Raw genomic sequence first — 21,599 nt, forward strand, 5'->3', positions numbered from 1 at the left:
CTCTGTCGCACAGGTTGTAGTACAGTGGCATGATCTCTGCTCACTGCAACTTTCGCCTCCTGGGTTGAAGCAGTTCCCTGCCTCGGCCTCTTGAGTAGCTGAGATTACAAGCACATACCACCATGCCTGGCTAATTTTTGTATTTTTAGTAGAGGCGGAGTTTCACCATCTTGGCCAGGCTGGTCTTGAACTCCTGACCTTGTGATCCACCCGCCTTGGCCTCCCAAAGTGCTGGGATTATAGGTGTGAGCCACCGCGCCTGGCCTCTTGTTCACATTTTTTAAAATACATAAATGGAAAGAATAAGAAAAATGGGAAAACTTGGTTGGTAGAATAAAATGGAATAAATGTGCCTGTTAAAAATCCTTGGCCAGGTGCAGCGGCTCACGCCCATAATCCCAGCACTTTGGGAGGCCAAGTTGGGCAGATCACCTAAGGTCAGGAGTTCAGGACCAGCCTGGGCAAGATGGTGAAACCCTTTCTCTAGTAAAACACACACACACACACACACACACACACACCAGGTGCTGTAGTAGGTGCCTGTAATCCCAACTACTCAGGAGGCTGAGGCACGAGAATCGCTTGAACCCAGGAGGCAGAGATTGCAGTAAGCTGAGATGATACTAGTGCGCTTGAGCCTGGGCAACAGAGAGAGACACTGTCTTTAAAAAAGAAAAGAAAAATCCTCGCCAGGCCAAATGTGGTGGCTCATGCCTGTAATTACAACCCTTTGGGAGGCCAAGGTAAGAGGATTACATAAAGGCCAGAAGTTCAAGACCAGCATCATAAACAAGGACCCATCCCTACAATAAAGGGATGGATGGCTTGCGTCCATGAGCTTGAAGCTGCAGTGAGCTATGAGCATCACTGCACTCCAGCCTTGAGGGATAGCAAGACCTGCCCAGGCTGGAGTGCAGTGATGTGATCTCGGCTCACTGCAACCTCCACTTCCCCAGCTCAGGCGATTCTCCTGCCTCAGCCTCCTGAGTGGTTGGGATTACAGGGTGCACTACCATGCCCGGCTATGTTTTGTATTAGTAGAGATGGGGTTTCGCCATGTTGGCCAGGCTGGTCTCAAACTCCTGACCTCAAGTGTTCCACCTGCCTCAGCCTTCCAGAGTGCTGGGATTACAGCACTGTCTCTAAAGAAAAAGTGAAAACAAACCTGACTATATAAAGAAATAAAACTAAAATCATTAGGATATTGATTTCAAGAGAAACTTCTTAAATGCATAATTATGGGCAATGAGCAGGACCGCCTGAATCCATTAAATGAACGTGTAAGTAAGCCAGGTGTGGTTGCTTATGCATGTAATCCCAACACTTTGGGAGGCTGCAGTGGAGGATTGCTTGAGCTCAGGACCAACCTAGGCAACCTAGTGAGACCTTGTCTGTACTGAAATTCTATTAGCTAGGTGTGGTGGTGCATGCCTGTAGTCCCAACTACTTGGGGTAGAGGATCACTTGAGCCCAGGAGGTTGAGGCTGTAGTTAGCCCTGATTATGCCGGTGTGCTCCAGCCTGGGCAACAAAGTGAGAACCTTTCTCAGTAAAAGTAATAATAAATAAGTGTAAGTTAGTTGGATCAGTCAGAATAAACATGGATATAAAATAATGATGAAAGCCATGATGAAAAGTTTCAAATTGGTTATATTCACATAAATGCATGAAGGAAATGGTAGAAGTACCAGAAGAAATAAATAGAAATCTAGTTCGGAAGTGGGATTTTTAACAAAATACCATACAGTTTCCTAACCAAGGAATAATAGCCTGGGCTGTAGCAGGCTGGGCAGTGAAACCCTCTGCAACTCTGCTGTGTCCCTTCAGCACCCTCTAGTGACCAGTCTTCACATTGTGTGCTGACAACGGAGAAATGTTTCCTAACCATTTACCTCTCTGATCATAGAGCTGGCAAAGGAGGGTGGATTTGGAGCTCGGGGGCAATAAGTTGATAGCTGACACAGGCATCTATCTTATCATTGGACATTTGTTAAGACAGTGTTTATCTTTGTGGGAAAACACACTTGGGAAACCACAGATTTTATATATACAGTACAGTTACTGTTGTGGCAGTTTAATTGCATGCTGATCTAGTCTTTTAGCAAATTTTCATGTTTCATAGTTTTAAATGGGCTTGTTTTTTTGTTTTTGAGACGGAGTCTCACACTGTTGCCCAGGCTGGAGTGCAGTGGCGCGATCTCGGCTCACTGCAACCTCTGCCTCCTGGGTTCAAGTGATTGTCCTGTCTCAGCCTCCCGAGTGGCTGGAACTACAGACGCATGCCACCACACCTGGCTAGTTTTTTGTATTTTTCGTAGAGATGGGGTTTCATCATGTTAACCAGGATGGTCTCAATCCCCTGACCTCAAGATTCGCCCGCCTCAGCCTCCCAAAATGCTGGGATTACAGGTGTGAGCCACTGTGTCTGGCCATGGGCTTGTTTTAAGATCTTTATTTCTTGGGGTTGAGTTGATGTGTTACACCATTAAAATAAATTGCATTAAAATAAATATGAGTATACTTATTCTGCTTTAGAAAGTAATGCTTAAGGTTGGACGCCGTGGCTCACGCCTGTAATCCCAGCACTTTGGGAGGCCAAGGTGGGCAGATCACAAGATCAAGAGATTGAGACCATCCTAGCCAACATGGTGAAACCCCGTCTCTACTAAAAATACAAAAATCAGCCAGGCATGGTGGCGGGCACCTATAGTCCCAGCTACTCAGGAGGCTGAGGCAGGAGAATCGCTTGAACCCGGGAGGTAGAGGTTGCAGTGAGCTGAGATTGTGCCACTGCACTTTAGCCTGGTGACAGAGCAAGACTCCGTCTCAAAATCAAACAAAACAAAACAAAAGTGATGCTCGAATTGGAGTCTGTAGTAAGGAAATCTCTTGTTCTTTCTCTTTCTCATTTCCTAGGTGATTCAAATTAATCTGAATTCAATAGTTCCATCTGTTAGTGGTCCAAAAAGACCTCAGGATAGAGTTGCTGTGACAGATATGAAAAGTGATTTCCAGGCTTGCTTAAATGAAAAGGTAGGTTACTTTATTGTTACCCGTGTTTGTCAACATTGTGCTAAGTAGTAAAGAACTAACAGAGTGACCCATAAATTCAGTTCACTGCTGTGCTTTATATATTATGGCACACACTAGCAGCCCCCTTATTTTCCTTCTGGCTGATGTGCAAGTCAGTCATTTGGTAAGCTTACTCCCAGTTCCATTGTGAGGATCAGAGATTGATTGTGTCTATTTAAATTAAAATTATGTAAAATTTAAAATTGAGTTTCTTAGTCACAGTAGTCTCATTTTTAAATGCTGAATAGCTACATATGGCTCTCATATTGATGAACAGCATAGATAAATGAATATTTACATCATCACAGAAACTTTTATTTTTTTTTTTTTGAGACAGAGTTTCGCTCTTGTTACCCAGGCTGGAGTGCAATGGTGTGATCTCGGCTCACCGCAACCTCTGCCTCCTGGGTTCAGGCAATTCTCCTGCCTCAGCCTCCTGAGTAGCTGGGATTACAGGCACGCGCCACCATGCCCAGCTAATTTTTGTATTTTTAGTAGAGACGGGGTTTCACCATGTTGACCAAGATGGTCTCGATCTCTTGACCTCGTGATCCACCCGCCTCAGCCTTCCAAAGTGCTGGGATTACAGGTGTGAGCCACCGCGCCCGGCGTCTTTTTTTTTTTTTTTTTTTTTTTTTGAGACTGAGTCTCACTCTGTTGCCCAGGCTGGAGTGCAGAGTGGTGAAATCTCGGCTCACTGCAACCTCCCCCTCCCAGGCTCAAGCGATTCTCCTGCCTAGTATTTGGCTTTCCTTTCAGAGCCTTTCTTTTTATGATTTGTTGACTTTTTGTTCAAAGTGTTAAACTTGTATAAAAACAAAATAGTCTACTGAATTGCCATATACCTGTCACTTAGGTTAACAATTACCAACTTACTGCACTCACACACATAGGATCCCTTTGGAGCAAATCTTCAGGGCCATTTTAACAGAAAAAAAGTGCCATCTCTTGAGAATTACTGTAAGCAGGGATGATGAAGAACAACAAAGCCAAATAAGATCTGGATTGTGGGTGGTTGGCTGGCCTCGCTTAGTAGATGAAAGTTTTGCTTGAGAACATCACCAGACTCCTGTCATGCCTATGCAGATTCATGCTTCAGCTGAACTACAACTACTGTACGTTATGGGCCTTCAGCATCACTCACAAATAGGATTTTTAATGTTAAATCCTCAAATATCAGGTGTCTGTTGTGTTTTCTGTCGGTCTTTTGTTCTGTACATACCCAGAATATTTAGTTTATATTTTTGTGGAAATTTGTATAGGTTGGATTTAAAGGCTTCCAAATTGCAGCTGAAAAACAAAAGGATATTGTCTCCATTCATTATGAAGGAAGTGAATATAAGCTGTCTCATGGATCAGTGGTCATTGCCGCAGTTATCAGTTGTACCAATAATTGCAATCCGTCTGTCATGCTTGCTGCAGGTAGGTTGTGGTTTATGGCCATACATTCTTTTTTTCCAAAATTATTGTTAGCTTTTCTGTTATATTAACTTTCTGTTTCTTAGATATGCATGAATATCAGTGTCTACATTTGATATTGAGAGACTTTCTAATATTTTAATTAGGTCTTAAGGAGCTTGAGTTTAATTTATGTTATTAATATTGTTTTTATTACACAGAAGGAAAATTTGCTGTTTACTATAACTTACCTATCAATTAATTTTAGGTTGTATTTGCTTCTCTTGTTATTTAGAAGTATAGTTAATGAGCAGGTATTTCTTGATTATCTAGAAATTAGCTATAACAGTGTGGTAGATTTCATTAAAAATTATAAAGGTAGTAAAAGATCATTGTCTTGTCAAGGATTGTAAATGAAATTAGTTCGTATACCCATTGGAACAATTCCTTGGTTGTATAAAACCTTGTATAATGTGTTATATTGCCCTTAGCATATTGTGATTATGACTTAAAAAATGGTTCAGTTTAGAAAAAAAAAAGAAAAAGAGAAAAAAAGAGAAGAAAGAGAAAAAAATACTTTGTTAATATCTACTTAAACGTGCATCGTTTGTTTCCATTTGTGTGAATGTCATCTGCCTGTATCTTAATAATTTTCAACATAAACGCTAGTATATTTACTGCAATTTTAAATTTGTCATAAATGAAGCTAATTAGTAGAGCAAAGTGGACAAAATAATGATAAGTTTATAAATTCAGACTTTTTCTCTAATCTGAATTGGAGATGAAATCTGTTAAATTATTTCTCACCTTCTACTTTGAGTGAGAGGGAAAGAAACATTAATAAATCACTGTTTGTTGGCTGTGCAGGTCTTTTGGCTAAAAAGGCTGTGGAAGCTGGTCTGAATGTTAAACCTTACATAAGAACAAGTCTATCTCCAGGCAGTGGGATGGTTACACATTACCTCAGTTCAAGTGGAGTATTACCATATCTCAGCAAGCTTGGGTAAGTGGCAGCTGTCTCTCCATACTGATGTTGGTGTTCAGTAGGTACTGAAGCTGCTTGTTTGAGCCTTTCATATACAAAGAGAAGACAGAAGAAATATGCTTTAGTTTTACTTGCTACCTTGCCATTACCATACAATTTTTGAAGCCTTATCACTCAGGAAACACTTATTGGGCATATGAATTGAGCAAAACACCACGTTGGATACTTAGAAGTAGGCGATGTGGTCTTAGCTTCAGCATACTTAGTTGGAAAGTCAAGACAAACAAGTACAACCAAGTAAGTTGCAGTGTAAGAAACGATACCAAGTGTACACAGTTTCTGTGAGTTGCATAGGTCAGTTCTGAAAAGAAAGAAATCTTATCGTTTGCATTTATTAGCTGAAAATTGTCTTAATTTTAGTTTTATGAGGTTATTGGATCTATAATACATAAGTTTAAATTGTCCCTGAACTTTGGAGAAAGTAACGTGTTTTTAATGTAATCATAAACAATTGATGCTGGTTGTGTGGGGATTTTTTTGTTTTTGAGACAGTGTCTTGCTCTGTTGCCCACACTGGGGTGCGGTGGTGGCAATCACAGTTCATTGCAGCCTCAACCTCCTAGGCTCAAGCAGTCCTCCTGCCTCAGCCTCGTGAGTATCTGGGACCACAGGTGCGCACCACCACACCCAGCTAATTTTTGTATTTTTAGTAGAGATAGTTTCACCATGTTGGCCAGGCTCGTCTCAAACGCCTTGCCTCAAGTGATCCACTCGTCTCAGCCCCACAAAGTCTTGGGATTACAGGCCTGAGCCACCACACCCAGGCTAGTTATGGTTTCAGTGTATATTTTGGAACATATGAGTCATCAATTCCTGTGCAAAACTGATGAATTTTAGATTTTTTGCTTTTAGAATATTATCTGTAAGTAATTTAGAGGATTATACCTGTAATCTTTTAGTTATATCATCTTGGATTTATTGTCAGGGACTCTTCTTGGGTTTAATTGGTTGATAATTGAGGGATTACTCCTATCAGAGTGCCCAATTATAATACCTCCTCTGGGACCTTTGGTCAGGTTATTTATTATAGCCAGGTCCTCTGATACTTGACATTTTAAACCCCTTGGATGGAAGTACACTATCAGTTGTTTTCAAAGATCATGTTATATTCCTAGCAAGTAGTATTTGAGAAGTTTTCTTGTCCAGTGGTAAGTGCTGTCAAGGCTCTTGAAAGGTTTACATTCACTACAAATAGCATGCCTGAGAGTTAGACTTGATTGCTCAGATTGTTGTGAAAGGAATATATTGATGAAGGTTAATCCATGTGTCATGAATAGTCTTTTAAGTAATCTTATTACAGAGGTGGAAATACAAGATAAAACTTGTCCTTTATAAATGTTGTGATGTGCTATTCAATCACTTTTTTTTAAATGCAGATTTGAAATAGTTGGCTATGGATGTTCAACATGTGTGGGAAATACAGCACCCTTATCAGAAGCAGTTTTGAATGCAGTAAAACAGGTAAAATATTTGGATTGGCAAGATATCTAAGTGATTTTCTTAATTATGTTTTGTTATTAAATTATGGAAAATATATATTGATGTCTTTATGTTTCTGTATACTCTGTACTTCTTGGCAATGATAACCTGTGAATCTTTAAGTGATTCAAAGACTCATTTGTAGGTCCTTGAAATAATTCCTTAATAATGTGAGGAATTGATTGAGTTTATTCACAAGATGGATAGTTCTATATTTAAAAATTAGTAATACGTTTTTTGGTTAATCTTGCCCTCAGACCTTAATATTTAAGATTGCTTACATATGATTATCCAGAATTGTACCATCTTTAGAATTGAATATATTTGTGTGTGTGTGTTTCTTTTTTTTCAGGGTGATTTGGTTACCTGTGGAATTTTATCTGGAAACAAAAATTTTGAAGGTCGTCTTTGTGATTGTGTTCGTGCCAATTATCTTGCCTCTCCACCCTTAGTGGTAGCTTATGCCATAGCAGGCACAGTGAATATAGATTTCCAGACAGAACCTTTAGGTATCTTTTTCTTTATGTATATGTATACCTACACACACTTTTTTCCACAGAAGTTGTTATATTTTTTAAATGTTTCTTAGATCATCTGTTCTTTGAATTATTTCAGGAAAACTTATGATGATGTATAGTTGTTAATTTCTGTGTTTAAGAGAAGAAAATAAAATGTGCAGGTGATTAGTTCTTCCAGCCGCTTAAACCTGTAGCACCCTGTTGAATCAGTTACTTGGTTTCCATGATATGTCTTTCAAAAGGTATGAACATTTTCAGAGAGTTGTTTTTTTACTGAGTATCGTGTTCAAAAATTTTAACCAGGTACTGACCCTACTGGCAAGAACATTTACCTGAATGATATTTGGCCTAGCCGAGAAGAAGTTCATCGGGTTGAGGAAGAACATGTTATACTATCCATGTTTAAAGCATTAAAAGAGAAAATAGAGGTAAGAGTCTTATATGTTTCTTAAATAGTTTAATCAATTTGCAGTGTTCTTTTATTTCATATATCTTGTCTTCTGAATAGAATAAAAATTAAAATTACATTATTTTGAATGCAGTTTTTAATGTGTAATAGTTTGTACTGGAATCTATAATTAAAAAGAAAATTGCTTAGAGTTATCAGAATTGATTAGGTGTTGATTGAATGATCCATGCAGCAAACCACTGTGGCACACGTTTACCTATGTAACAAATCTGCACATCCTACACATGTACCCCAGAAGTTAAAATAAAAGCTTAGGAAAAGATAGAATTGATTAGGTGTTTGAATACATCGGTGAACAAAACACAAAATTCCCCTGGGGAGAGGCAAATAAACTTACAGAATAATTAGATAAATTATGCAATATTTGTTATTTTTTATTATTTATTTTTTGGGAGATGGCACCCTACTCTGTCACCCAGGCTGGAGTACAGTGGCCTGAACCAGCTCACTGCAGCCTCAACCTCCTGGGCTTAAGCAATCCTGCTGCCTCAGCCTCCCAAGTAGCTGGGACCACAGGCGCTCACCACCAACCCCAGCCGATTTTCTTATTTTTTGTAAAATAAAAAATAAAAATGCTCAGGCTGATCTCAAACTCCTGAACTCAAGTGATCTGCCCACCTCAGCCTCCCAAAGTGTTGAGATTACAGGCATGAGCCACTGTGCCTGGTCTGAGTAATGGTGAGATGTTTGGTTGTAGTTTGAAGGCTTTGGTGTGGAACAAATATGTTGAAGAGCGGAGGGTTTTCTCCATTATTATATTCTTAGACATTAACAGCATACCTCATGCATGCTTAGTCCCTCCTTAGTAACATATAGAGATCTTTCTAAATTCTTCACTCTTTTTTTTTTTTTGAGATGGAGTTTCGCTCTTGTTACCCAGGCTGGAGTGCAATGGCGCCATCTCGGCTCACCGCAACCTCTGCCTCCTGGGTTCAGGCAATTCTCCTGCCTCAGCCTCCCGAGTAGCTGGGACTACAGGCACGCGCCACCATGCCTAGCTAATTTTTGTATTTTTAGTAGAGACAGGGTTTCACTTTGTTGACTAGGATGGTCTCGATCTCTTGACCTTGTGATCCACCCGCCTCGGCCTCCCAAAGTGCTGGGATTATAGGTGTGAGCCACCGCGCCCGGCCTAAATTCTTTACTCTTTTGGACTCTGTAAAGTCTTTATGTTCAGTTTATATTGAAACGTGCCTCTTAGAGTGTTCATGAAGATCTGGTATGCTAGAATTTGAGGAGCAAATTTTTAATCATTCTGTCCAAAATATGTGATGATTTTTTTAGAATACACTGTTTTGGCTGGGTGTGGTGGCTCATGCTTATAATCCCAACACTCTGGGAGGCCAAGGTCAGAGTATTGCTTGAGCTCAGGAGTTTGATACCAGCCTGTGCAAAAATAAAAATTTTTAATTAAAAAAAAAAAAAAGAGTACACTTTAGTTTTCCTTCCAGATGGTTAAGACCTATTTTGTTGTTGTTCTGACTTACTTTATTCCCTTGATTATTTTCATATGCCTCTTTTTCTGAGTCCTTTTATCTTTGCTTTGGTTCATCAACCAAAACTATATTCACAGATGGGGAATAAACGGTGGAATTCCTTAGAAGCACCGGATTCAGTTTTGTTTCCTTGGGACTTAAAGTCTACTTATATCAGATGCCCTTCATTTTTTGATAAACTCGTAAGTACTGTTTCACCGTTTGATCTTTTAAAGATTATTATAAACTAAAAAGTCTTATAAAGAGTTAATGCCTTGAACTTTTACCTTCTAGACCAAAGAGCCAGTTGCACTCCAGCCTGTTGAAAATGCCCATGTCTTACTATATTTGGGAGACTCTGTCACAACAGATCATATATCACCTGCAGGAAGTATTGCTAGGAATAGTGCTGCCGCTAAGTATTTGATGAACAGAGGGTATGTGTACATGGCTGTAGAATGTTTTTGTTTTTTTCTTGTTTCTTACTAAGAGGCTTCTGTTGGTCATGTTCATTTTTCCATTAAATACACATTATCGTAGGTATCTGACTGCCAATGTGTTTGTCTTAAGCAAGAATGGATATGACGGGGGAATGTGTTGCACCTGTCTTTGCTTGTGACTTTAGAAAATGATATTGAAATTTTAAATTGAGCCCTTATAGTCTAAACAAACAACTGATTGGAAATAAGATTTTTTGTTTTCAGTGCTACTTTATTGAAAAGTCAGCTTTGTTTGACCTTACCAAATGAAGCCTACTCGTTTGGTTAAAACCAACTTCCCATTTTTGGAGTAAGGAATTTAAATGTGTATTTTGTGGGCTATAAAATGTACATGTGTGAGGCTGGGAATGATGTATATCAAATCAAAAGACAGTTTTCTGCTTCATGAGCCTAAAATTTTATAGGAACAATAAATGTAAAGGCCATTTATATTGGAGATAAAAATTTAAAACTGGTAAGATTTTATTTCATTTCTACATTAATCATGTAGAGTTGCTCTGTTATCAAAGCACTGTTTTGACAACAGAGACAAAGTTTTGCTAAAAGCAGAATTTGTAATCCTGCTACCTGATTAGCTTATTGGCTGGATGCTTGTTTGATGCTGGAGTAATTAAAATGACAAGCTTTTTCATTAAAATGTTTTTTGTTTTGTTTTGTTTTGTTTTTGAGACAGTTTTGCTCTTTCGCCCAAACTGGAGTGCAGTCGTGCAATCTCAGCTCACTGCCACCTCTGCATCCCAGGTTCAAGCGATTCCCCCACCTTAGCGTCCCAAGTAGCTTGGATTACAGGCACGTGCCATGAGGCCTGGCAAATTTTTGTATTTTTAGTAGAGATGGGGTTTCACCATGTCGGCCAGGCTGGTCTCAAACTCCTGACCAAGTGATCTACCCACCTCAGCCAAAGTGCTGGGATTACAGGCATGAGCCACCGCGCCAGACCAAAATGTCATATAAATATCAATACAATATAGCTTGTCTTGACATGTGATAATACTGCATAGCTTTCATTATAGAGTGGTGAGAAATAAGTTTTCTTTCCCATAAATGTTTTTTGTTGTGATTTCCATCTTGGTCATAATTGTGACATACTTGCAAAAAAAAAAAAAGTCAACATTTCTCTCAAATGTACAATTTTTGTAATTATTATGCTTTCTGGTATGTATTTCTTGGCACATTTAATCCAGTAGTTCTCATCAATTAGAATTTTCTAAAAATAAAGACACTCAAACCTCCTACCACTCCCATCCTGAAGTAAGAAATGTAAAGGTACAAATTTAGAGTATTGTTGCCTCTGCATAAAAAACCACATCAGAGGCTGAGAAGAGTCGGTTGTTGATTGTTGAGATACTTAGTTTCAGTTATTTTTCCCTAAAAAGTTATATATACTTACTAATCCAGTAGCAATGAACACCCTTAGCACCCAGATTATGATTTCTAAATACTATTTCCCAGTACCGTGAACCAGTGCTTCATGAAGAAATTATTTATTCCAGATCTGGGACTGGAAAATGTACATGATTTTACCAAAAATTACCAAGATTAACAAAAACAAGGGAGCTGTCAGAGACCACTAGGCTTCTGTCAAAAGATCTCAGGGCCAGGACCAGCTCATTAGTTTGAAAACTGGTAAATAATCAAGTCTTTAACCAGCGTTTTTTGTATGGAATGTATTTCAGCATAACCAAATCACTGATGAAGGAAAGTTTGTCTTTTGTTTGTTTCTGGGGTTTTTTTTTTTTTGAGAAAGAGTCTCACTCTGTCGCCAGGCTGGAGTGCAGTGGCGCGATCTTGGCTCACTGCAACCTCTGCCTCATGGGCTCAAGCAGTTCTCCTGCCTCAGCCTCCCCTGTAGCTGGGACTACAGGTGCATACCACCAGGCGCAGCTAACTTTTGTATTTTTAGTAGAGACGGGGTTTCACCATGTTGGCCAGGATGGTCTCAAACTCCTGACCTCACGATCCGCCCATGTTGGCCTCCGAAAGTGCTGGCATTATAGGCATGAGCCAAGGTACCTGGCTTGTTCGTTTGTTTTTAGAGATAGGGTCTTACTCTTGCCCTGGGTGGAGGGCAGTGGCAGTTGGCCCTCTACTGCCTGGAACTCCTGGGCTCAAGCAGTTCTCCTGTCTCATCCTCCTGAGTAGCTTGGGACTACAGGCTCGCACCATCATGCCTGGATAATGTTTAAATTTTTTGTAGAGATGAGGTCTCCCTTTGTTGCACAGGCTGGTCTCCATGGGCTCAAGCAATTCTCCTGCTTTGGCCTCCCAAAATGCTGGTATTGCAGGCATGAGCCGCCATGCCTGCCAGAAAGTTTTTCTTTATAGTTTTCTAGCTAAAAAATGAAGAAGGAATGATTGAATTAGAGTATCACTATTTTACAGTCTCTAATAAAATAAGCAATCTAGACCACAATGAGCAATCACTGGTACCATTCCAGGAAAAGACAATTGGCTATCTTATGTCTCCTAATAGAAGTAGGTATGACCTATGAAGCATTGTTGCCAAAAATTAAAAACTCAAATCTTATCAAGTCACTGGATCTGACATCTGGTTTACAAGAACAGAAGGTAGAATAACATGTTAAATGATCCATGGAGAAGCAGTCAACACAATCTGGGTACAGAAAACTATCTATACAAGTGACGCCATTTCTTCAGATAGAGCACAAGCAGGAAGAAGGAGAGGGAACATATGTCACCAGTCCTCAGTGTAGATGTGGCATTGGTTCCAGGACTACCCGTGCATACCCAGTTCCACAGATCCTGAATTCCTACAGTAAGTCCTGCAGAAGCCACATGTATGAAAAGTCGTATATGCAGTTTTCTGCATCCTGTGATGGATACTATATTTTCTGTCAGCGTTTCGTGGAAAAAAATCCATGTATAAGTGAACCCACACAACTAAAATTCATGTTGTTTAAAGGTCAACTGTAGATTAAAAGACTTGAGGTCAACTGAACACATTAATGAACTGCATTTGAATCAACCAACTTATAAAAAAAATAGTTTGGAAATAATCAGTGACATTTGAATATTGACTGACTATCTGATGTTAAGAAATTATTGTGTTTTTTTTTTGGTATAAAGATTTTTAAGAGTCTGCATCTTATAGTGAAATACTGAAATGTATGCTGTTAAAATATATCTCAGTTTTGCTTCAGAATAATCTAATGGGGTTGACTGTAGAGAAACAAAGAATCCGTAAGATACAGCTTGGCGATAGGTGCGTGGACATTCATGGTTTTGGTTTTTTTAATTCGTGTTAGAAATTTTCCATGATAAAAAAATTTTTTTTAACAAGTTTTACAACTCAATAATACCTTATTATTTTCCATATGTAGTGAAAACTGACTTTCATTACTTTCTTGTAGCCTTACCCCTCGTGAATTCAACTCTTACGGAGCTCGAAGAGGTAATGATGCTGTAATGACAAGAGGCACTTTTGCAAATATCAAGCTTTTTAATAAGTTTATTGGAAAACCAGCTCCCAAAACAATTCATTTTCCATCAGGACAGACGGTGAGGATGTACACAAAGTATTTAGACAGTTTCTAACTGGATCAAAATTTGTATTAAAGATTTTTGTGTTTGTTTTAATCTTCAGCTAGATGTATTTGAGGCTGCAGAGCTGTACCAGAAAGAAGGTATCCCACTGATTATTTTAGCAGGAAAGAAATATGGTTCCGGAAACTCCAGAGACTGGGCTGCCAAAGGACCGTATTTACTGGTATTGAATCTTAACATTTATCATTGTAAGCTTCAAAGAATGTTAAATGTTCCCTTTTGTCAGTAACATCCTGTCAAAGCTTACTTGGATTTGGATTTTTAATAGTTATTTAAACCTTATAGGTATAGAGTTTCTTTTTTTTTTTTTTTTTGGTGATCTTAGGTAATATTTTGTATTCATCTAGTTGGTATCATTTTAATACTCTTGAGTTTGGTTAAACCTACATCAGTCTTAGTGAAGAAGTCAGTATAGTAGAAGGAAAGGAAATTCTGGTTTGGTTTGTTTTTTTTGAGACGGAATCTCGCTCTGTCACCCAGGCTGGCGTGCAGTGGCGTGATACTGGCTCACTGTAACCTCTGCCTCCCAGGTTCAAGTGATTCTCCTGCCTCAGCCTCCTGAGTAGCTGGGATTACAGGTGCTCACCACCACACCTGGCAAATTTTTGTATTTTTAGTAGAGACAGGGTTTCACCGTGTTGGTCAGGCTGGTCTTGAACTCCTGACCTCATGATCCGCCTGCTTCAGCCTCCCAAAATACTGGGATTACAGGCGTGAGCCACCACGCTCAGCAGAAATTGTTTTAAACTATTGTTTTATAATAATTATTTATAACTATTGATCATATTTTTTTTGGTTTTGAGACTGGGTGTCTGTCACCTAGACTGAGTGCAGGGGCTCGATCACTGCCACTGCAGTCATGACTCCCAGGTGCATCAATTCTCCCACCTTAGCCTCCCAAGTAGCTGGAACTACAGCCACAAGTCACCACACCTGGCCAATTTTTGTATTATTTGTAGAGATGGGATCTCCCTATGTTGCTCAGGCTGGTCTTGAACTCCTTGATCCTCCCACTGCAGCCTCCCAAGGTGCTGGGATTACAGGCTTGAGCCACTGTCCCTAGCCCCCACTGTTAGTTTTACTTGCCTTCTTTTGATTTAATTTTCTCCGATTTGCCCCATCAGCAGGTAAGAGACTCAGAAGTAGTGGGCCAAGTTTCACCATTTTTTCCCCCTAAATAAGAGATTGTGGTGCCTGGCTGTCTGCCAGGAGAACAGTTCTCCTGAGACTGTTTCCTTGTTGCAGAGCAAATAGGCCATCTGCTGGGAAGAATAGTCATGTGACATGTGCTTCTGCTATTTCATACTCATAAGTGCTTCTCTTTACAATTGTAGCTGTAAAAAGGCTGGCTGCAACACAGATATCATGCAGACCTCATTCTTATTTTAATCTTTAATTTCTCCTTTAAAATGTAAATACTCTGAGGGGTATGGGAATAAACCAAAATCTCATCCTAATATACTAATGACAAGTATTATTTTTGAGTATTAATGGTAGGTATAGGTTCCTTTTATCCTGGATAATGACAAGTAGTATTTCTGAGGATTAGTGGTAGATATAGGTTCCTTTTATCCTGGATAATGACAAGCATTATTTTTGAGTATTAATGGTAGGTATAGGTTCCTTTTATCCTGGAAATTGTCTTAGTCTTTGTTTCTGATGTTGGAAGCTTTCCGCATATGGCAGGTGATGCTTGGCTGTCCATTTGTTAGACATGAAAAAAACTGATTACAAGCTGTGGATGGGAGCTGGATTTGTCAGTTAGTGGACCTTACTATAGGTGATTGGTAGATAAGCTGCCTTTTTCATTAAGAGAATCTGTATGTCATTATCTGTATTTTCTCTGAGGCCGTTCAGCTTCTTCAAATAAAGAGACTTATTCAGGATGTAGACTTCTACTTAGTCCTCTGTTTTCAGTCTGGTATTCTCAGGCTTACCCTATGCCCAGTGATTGTCAGTCTAGAGAATATATTCTCTTCGTTATTTCCGCTATCACAAAAAATAAGTAAAAAACATTTTTTAAAAAGGGGTGATGGCACTCCCAAGGAACAGAAGTTGGTTCTTAGGTAGTAAAAAAAGTTTTACTTTTTACATGTAAAGTACAGACAAATACAGAGTACATAAAAAGATACGCGGCATCTTAGTGGTGTTAAACTTTTGGAGAGAAGAGGGGTGAACGGGAAGACACAATTATGGAAAAGAGTCTGAAAAGGCTTTTTAGGTAGACAGTGGAGAAAAAATGTTGAAAAACAGAAGTCTAGAGCCTTTGGCTCATTTTTTCCAGAGAATAAACCTCTATGCTTCTGGAGTAGGGATTGAGCTGGATCTTACTGCTTTATGTGGCTTTATAACCTGTATCCCCCCAGTATTCTGAGAACCTCATACCTCTGAATCTGAGTCCTTTTCCTGGGTCCTGTGTTGCACAGTAACTCAGACCTTATTGGTGTCACTCCCTAATTTCATTTTATCATTCTCTAGTTTCAACAACGTCATCCAAATCAATTACCTATCTCTGTCTTCTAAATATTCATAGAATTCACTCATTCTATTCCCTTTGTTGCTCTGGGCTTATACCCTCTTTATTATTATTGTTATTTATTTATATATATTTTTTTGGAGACATGGTCTCACTCTGTTGCTCAGGCTGGAATGCAATGGCATGATCTCATCTCCCTGCAACCTCCACCTACCAAGCTCAAGCAATTCTCCTGCCTCAGCCTTCCCAGTACTGGGATTATAGATTATTTTTCTGAATTTCTGAATTTTTATGGAGCTCCCTAAATTATTCTGACCCCCCCCTCCGCTGCCACCATGTCCAGCTAATTTTTGTGTTTTTAGTAGAGACTGGGTTTTACCATGTTGGCCAGGTTGGTCTCAAACTCCTGGCCTCAAGTGATCTGCCCACCTTGGCCTTCCAAAGTGCTGGGATTGCAGGTATGAGAAATTGCATCCAGCCTATTCTTGTTATTTTTTATTTTATTTATTTATTTATTTTTATTTTTTGTAGAGACAGGGTCTCAGTATATTTCCCAGGCTGATCTCAAACTCCCAGCATCAGCCTCCAAAGTGTTGGGATTATAACCATATAAGCCACTGCACCTGGCCCCATATACCTTCTTTATTCCTTTATTTCAGTTTCATTTCAAGAGTGTTGAATGTTTGATCTGCTGTGTTTAAATAGAAATCCTCCTGAGCCCTATTTTGGGGTCAAAGGAGCCGGCCCATTTATAGAGCTCTTATGATGTGGTAAGCAGCGGTAGTACCTAACCCTAGAGCAGCGGAGGGGGCGCTCCATAAAAATTCAGAAATTCAGAAAAATAATCTATAAAAAGCTTCTGTAAATACTTTGATAGAACATTGATTCAATATGAGGTATTAGACTAAAAGTGTTTAGAGAAAGGCCAGAGTAGATTTTTCTCCCCTTTAAATGCTCAGTAAATAACTTTCAGAAGGAAAGTTATGGAGGAAATAAAATGCACATTTGTTACAGGGTGTGAAAGCTGTTTTGGCTGAAAGTTATGAAAAAATACACAAAGATCATTTGATTGGAATTGGCATAGCTCCACTTCAGTTCCTTCCAGGAGAAAATGCAGATTCCTTGGGCCTCTCCGGTAGAGAAACATTTTCTTTAACATTTCCTGAAGAACTGGCTCCCGGAATTACATTGAATATACAGGTATCTCTAAAATTTTCAAATATGATTATGCATTCTACTCAGATGTTTATGAAATGATTAAGAATCAGTTGCTGTAAATTATATACTAATGTCACTTAAAGAATGTTAAGTTGCCATTTAAAATGACTTTCCTTCATGCTTAGATCTGTGTTAATAAGAGTTGGTGTTCTCTGAGGAAAAGTGGAAAGAGCTGGATGCTTACACCAGAAAAAAAAATACATGGAGGGGAATCTTGCCTTCCACTTAACAAGCGTCAGCTTCCTTTTCATGGTTTTCAGTTTTTGCTGTCCTGATCTAATATTAACCCGGGTGTATATACCACTCCAAAGAGAAGGCAAAGTTGAACTTACAAGGGTAGAGCAGCACAGACTTTACAACTAAGAAAAAAAGGGAAAAGAGTAAGAGTTACTGATTACATGCAATGAATAGTGTAAAATGAATATGAGTAGTGAGTATAACTTCCCCAATAAGGCAAAATCTAACTGCAACTGCTTTTCTACTTAGCTATGAAGCCCATGGTCAGGTATCTCAGGTGTTTTTCAAGCAGCAGAAAAGTTTCAGGCAATCAGAATATAGGAAATTAGAACCAGGAGAAATCAGACAGAATATGTGGCAGGTATAGTCATTGAATGTGCAGACAGATGGTCTTAACCATCAAGTAGCACCTGGAAGATTTCCTTGCTCACATAAGATGTATTTGTTTCTTTAGACAAGCACTGGAAAAGTATTCAGCGTGATTGCTTCGTTTGAAAATGATGTGGAAATAACATTGTACAGACATGGAGGATTATTAAACTTTGTGGCACGAAAATTCTCATAGTATCTACTTACCATGGATACCTTTCATAACTGGTAACTGCAAAGCCTTTTGTGCTGGACCCTGGAATCCTTACCATGGAGCTGCAGATAGTCCCAGTATACTCACTTCTCTCATCCATGGATGTACATGATGATGAATCAATGTAGTGACTGAAATGAAATCCTCTTGATTTTAAATAATTTACGAATGGTGCTATTAACATTGCTAAAATCAACGTGTGAAGTGTGTTGTGGAAGAGACCTGTAAGTATGGGGGGGGATATTTTATCAGACCATTTTGTAAATAAAGGCAGAATTTGTGTTGAAGATTCTTATATGAGTAACCTTCCTGGAGTTGTTTAGTTTTGCACCTATAAAACTGTGTACTACTGTTTGTTGGTTTAAGAGTAGCAGACTGAAATAGAAGAAGCCAGATTAGACTCTGAAATTGTGGTCATTGGACTCTGATTTGTCAGTGGACCTTTAAAGTATATTAATTCCTTTTCAGAGCTAAGCTGGACACATTTGGCATTCATAGTTTGTCATATGCCAGGTTTATCCTTAGTTTAACTGCAAGGGATAGAGCCTGCCCCAGGTCACAGTCATTCTGTCCAATCCAGCCAAGGTTCCTTCCACATGTGAAGATGGACCATGGCAAAATACAACTGATTGTGTGACACCATGTATTAGTAGTGGAAATATGTATCACATATGATGCAGCCTTTAATTTTTCAGCAGTTTGCCACTGTGACTGTCTGGCAAGCCCCCAGATGGCACTATATTAATTGGATTAGATTATTTTGCTCACTTATGTAATACTGTAACTTCTTACAACCTAGTATTTTCAGTATCATTAACCAAAATTTCACACTCATAGTTGCTAAAGAGAATGTTATTTAATCATTAAACTCTGAACTGGTTTCTTGTAGGCATTTAAATTATCCACCCTTAATTATACGGGTGCTCAACCCTATGCATTTTTTAAGTGTTGCTATTTCTTGATTATTTAAATTGATTTCCTGTCATTTTGAATCATTTATCACCTGTGATGCATGACTCTGTTAATTTTGTTATGTTACTGTTTTAACCAAAGCTGACTGTAAGGATAAAACACTTAAGTTGTTGCTGAGTACCGTATATCCTCAATATGCATGTGTCTGCCCATCACATCAAATGTTCTGTCAACAAGATGTGTGGCAATTTTTTTTTTTTTTTGAGACAGAGTCTCATTTTGTCACCAGGCACCAGGCTGGAGTGCGGAGGTGCGATCTCCGCTCACTGCAGCCTCCGATTCCGGGTTCAAGCAGTTCTCCTGCCTCAGCCTCCCGAGTAGCTAGGATTACAGGTGTGAACCGCCATGCCCAGCTAATTTTTGTATTTTTTAGTAGAGACGGCATTTCACCATGTTGGCCAGGATGGTCTTGATCTCTTGACCTCGTGATCCACCCGCCTCGGCCTCTCAAAGTGCTGGGATTACAGGCATGAGCCACTGTGCCCGGCTGGCAATTTTTTTTTTAAAGGCTGAAAAATTAATTATGGAAGGTTCTATACTGTTGTTTTTTTTAAACCTAGCAGGCTAAAGGTTAATTGTAGTGATTTGTTTTTCACATGGAGATCTTTCTATGACCTAGTTAAGTTGCTGCAATTCAGAATTAATTCACATTACATAAAGAATTACTTCTTTTAAGCAAATGCTGAAACTACCAAACCAGTGGATGAAGACCGCTGAGAACTTTGCACATAATCATACAATCTTTTGAAAATATTTTGCAAATATGTGTTTAGACAATAAGATGGACTAGAATTTGACAAAATGATTTCTTTATTTAAATTTTTTATAAGTATTTTCTTTGTTACTTTCAAATTATATTGTGTTCTTGATATATGCTGTATATTTGTCATTGCATGTGTTTTTAATTTACATGAAAACATGAGTTAGGAGAAATTACAAAATACCTGTATGAGCTCTTAAGAAATAGTAATTCCAGATTGTGTAGGGGAAACAAATCTATATTGTTTTGAAAGCATACTCTGTATAAGTTATGGGCAGAGGCACAGGCATCCTCAGCAGCTGATTTGGGAGATGATGATAAAGCTAGCTAACTATGAATTAAATATTCACATATCCAGTCTACCCAGTCCAGTAATAATACAAGCAAATATTGTGTTTCAGGAACAAATCAAGGTTCTCTTAATTTTTTGGCTTGTATACAATGAGGTAAAAACTTGATAACATGGTTTTAAATTGAGGAGAGTCATGGATGTATGTTTTGATATGTTTACCTTATAATTCTGCCTCTAGCTATATGCTATGTTTGCAAAATGTGGCATCTGTTAGTTTTCATTGTCTACATCTTCTTTGTTGACTATATCTGGGTAATTTTGTGTTACCCAAAAAAATAAGGAAGCATAATGTGAGACACACACAAGAAAAGAAAATCAATGTTATGAGCTTAAAGTACAATTTCAAAGGTCATTACCAACACAGCATTTTTTTTATACTTTAAAAACATTATTCTACATATTGCTATCTTCATATTTTGCTACTCTTATACAATGAAATCAGTGAAAACCTTCAGCCACTGAATTGCCATTATTATATCTAAAAAGTTTCTAAGATGACAGTTGTCACTATTTTCTCCATGCTGACATTTGAAAGAAGATACTAGAAGGTCCTAGAATCTCTCTAGCCAGCTTGCTCAGTTTTTCCTTGGTAATCAAACAGCAGTTGTATTAAAGGAAAGTAAAGCTAAGACCTACATCAGAATCATAGTTGCCTGCATATATATGGTAACAATGTTGTATGCATTTGCTTTCTCAGTGATGAGTGAGAGGATGAGGAGAAATTATTTGACTGACATTTTCCTGTGGTTGAATAGAAGACACCTTTTTGTCTTTAGGTCTAGGAGAAGATACTAAGATACTGGATGTTTATTCTGTCTTAGTCTGATTGGAGTAATAAGAGAGAAGAAGAAGATGGACTTTGGCTTTTTCAGTGTTTTTTCCCCTAAAGGGTGATACTGCTGATGTTTCTATCAATTTTACACATAATATGTGTCTATGAAACCATATATCTCACTTAAGTAACTAAAAATCATTGTTTATTATTTAAAGCCAACAAAACAGTATAACAGTTTTAAGTTCAATAATGTTAAGTATTGTATAGAAATATATTGGAGGCAAAGTCCAGTTGATGACAATTGTGTATATGTTACTGATGCTGTAAATTATTTTTAATAAAGAAAATTGTATTATCACATTTGATTCTTGTTATATTTTGTAGTAGTGTAGGACAGGTGAGGTGGTTCACTCCTGTAATCCCAACACTTTGGGAAGCCAAGGCAGGAGGATCACTTGAAGTCAGGAATTTGACCGCACCCTGGAAAACATAGCAAGGCCATATCTCAAAAAAAAAAAAAAAAAGCTTGGTGTGGTGGTGTGCACCTGTAGTCCCAGCTACTTGGGATACTGAGGCAGGAGGATTGCTTGAGCCTAGTTTGAGGCTACAGTGAGCTATGATTATGCCACTGTACTTCATCTTGGGTGACAGAGCAAGGCTTTGTCTCTTAAATAAGTGTGTTGTCACTGAATTTTTTGTTTACGTGG

The 21,599-nt window shown here is 38.6% G+C and overlaps 1 protein-coding gene across 1 annotated transcript in view; it reads left to right on the forward strand.

The window, feature by feature from the left end:
• IREB2 (iron responsive element binding protein 2) overlaps positions 1-21,250 on the forward strand; it is a 63,861-nt gene extending 42,611 nt beyond the window's left edge. The window contains exons 11-22 of the mRNA XM_012457724.2: positions 2,916-3,032; positions 4,334-4,493; positions 5,337-5,472; positions 6,891-6,975; positions 7,346-7,502; positions 7,815-7,939; positions 9,554-9,658; positions 9,750-9,892; positions 13,327-13,474; positions 13,560-13,682; positions 17,010-17,195; positions 17,905-21,250. Of these exons, the coding sequence (XP_012313147.2) occupies positions 2,916-3,032; positions 4,334-4,493; positions 5,337-5,472; positions 6,891-6,975; positions 7,346-7,502; positions 7,815-7,939; positions 9,554-9,658; positions 9,750-9,892; positions 13,327-13,474; positions 13,560-13,682; positions 17,010-17,195; positions 17,905-18,015 (1,596 nt within the window). The 3' untranslated portion in view covers positions 18,016-21,250. The remainder of the gene's footprint in view (positions 1-2,915; positions 3,033-4,333; positions 4,494-5,336; positions 5,473-6,890; positions 6,976-7,345; positions 7,503-7,814; positions 7,940-9,553; positions 9,659-9,749; positions 9,893-13,326; positions 13,475-13,559; positions 13,683-17,009; positions 17,196-17,904) is intronic.
• Positions 21,251-21,599: the final 349 nt, after the last annotated feature.

The sequence above is a fragment of the Aotus nancymaae genome, unplaced genomic scaffold, assembly GCF_030222135.1.
Source record: "Aotus nancymaae isolate 86718 unplaced genomic scaffold, 86718_ANA_hifiasm-v0.15.2.pri h1tg000003l, whole genome shotgun sequence".
Taxonomy (NCBI): Eukaryota; Metazoa; Chordata; class Mammalia; order Primates; family Aotidae; genus Aotus; species Aotus nancymaae.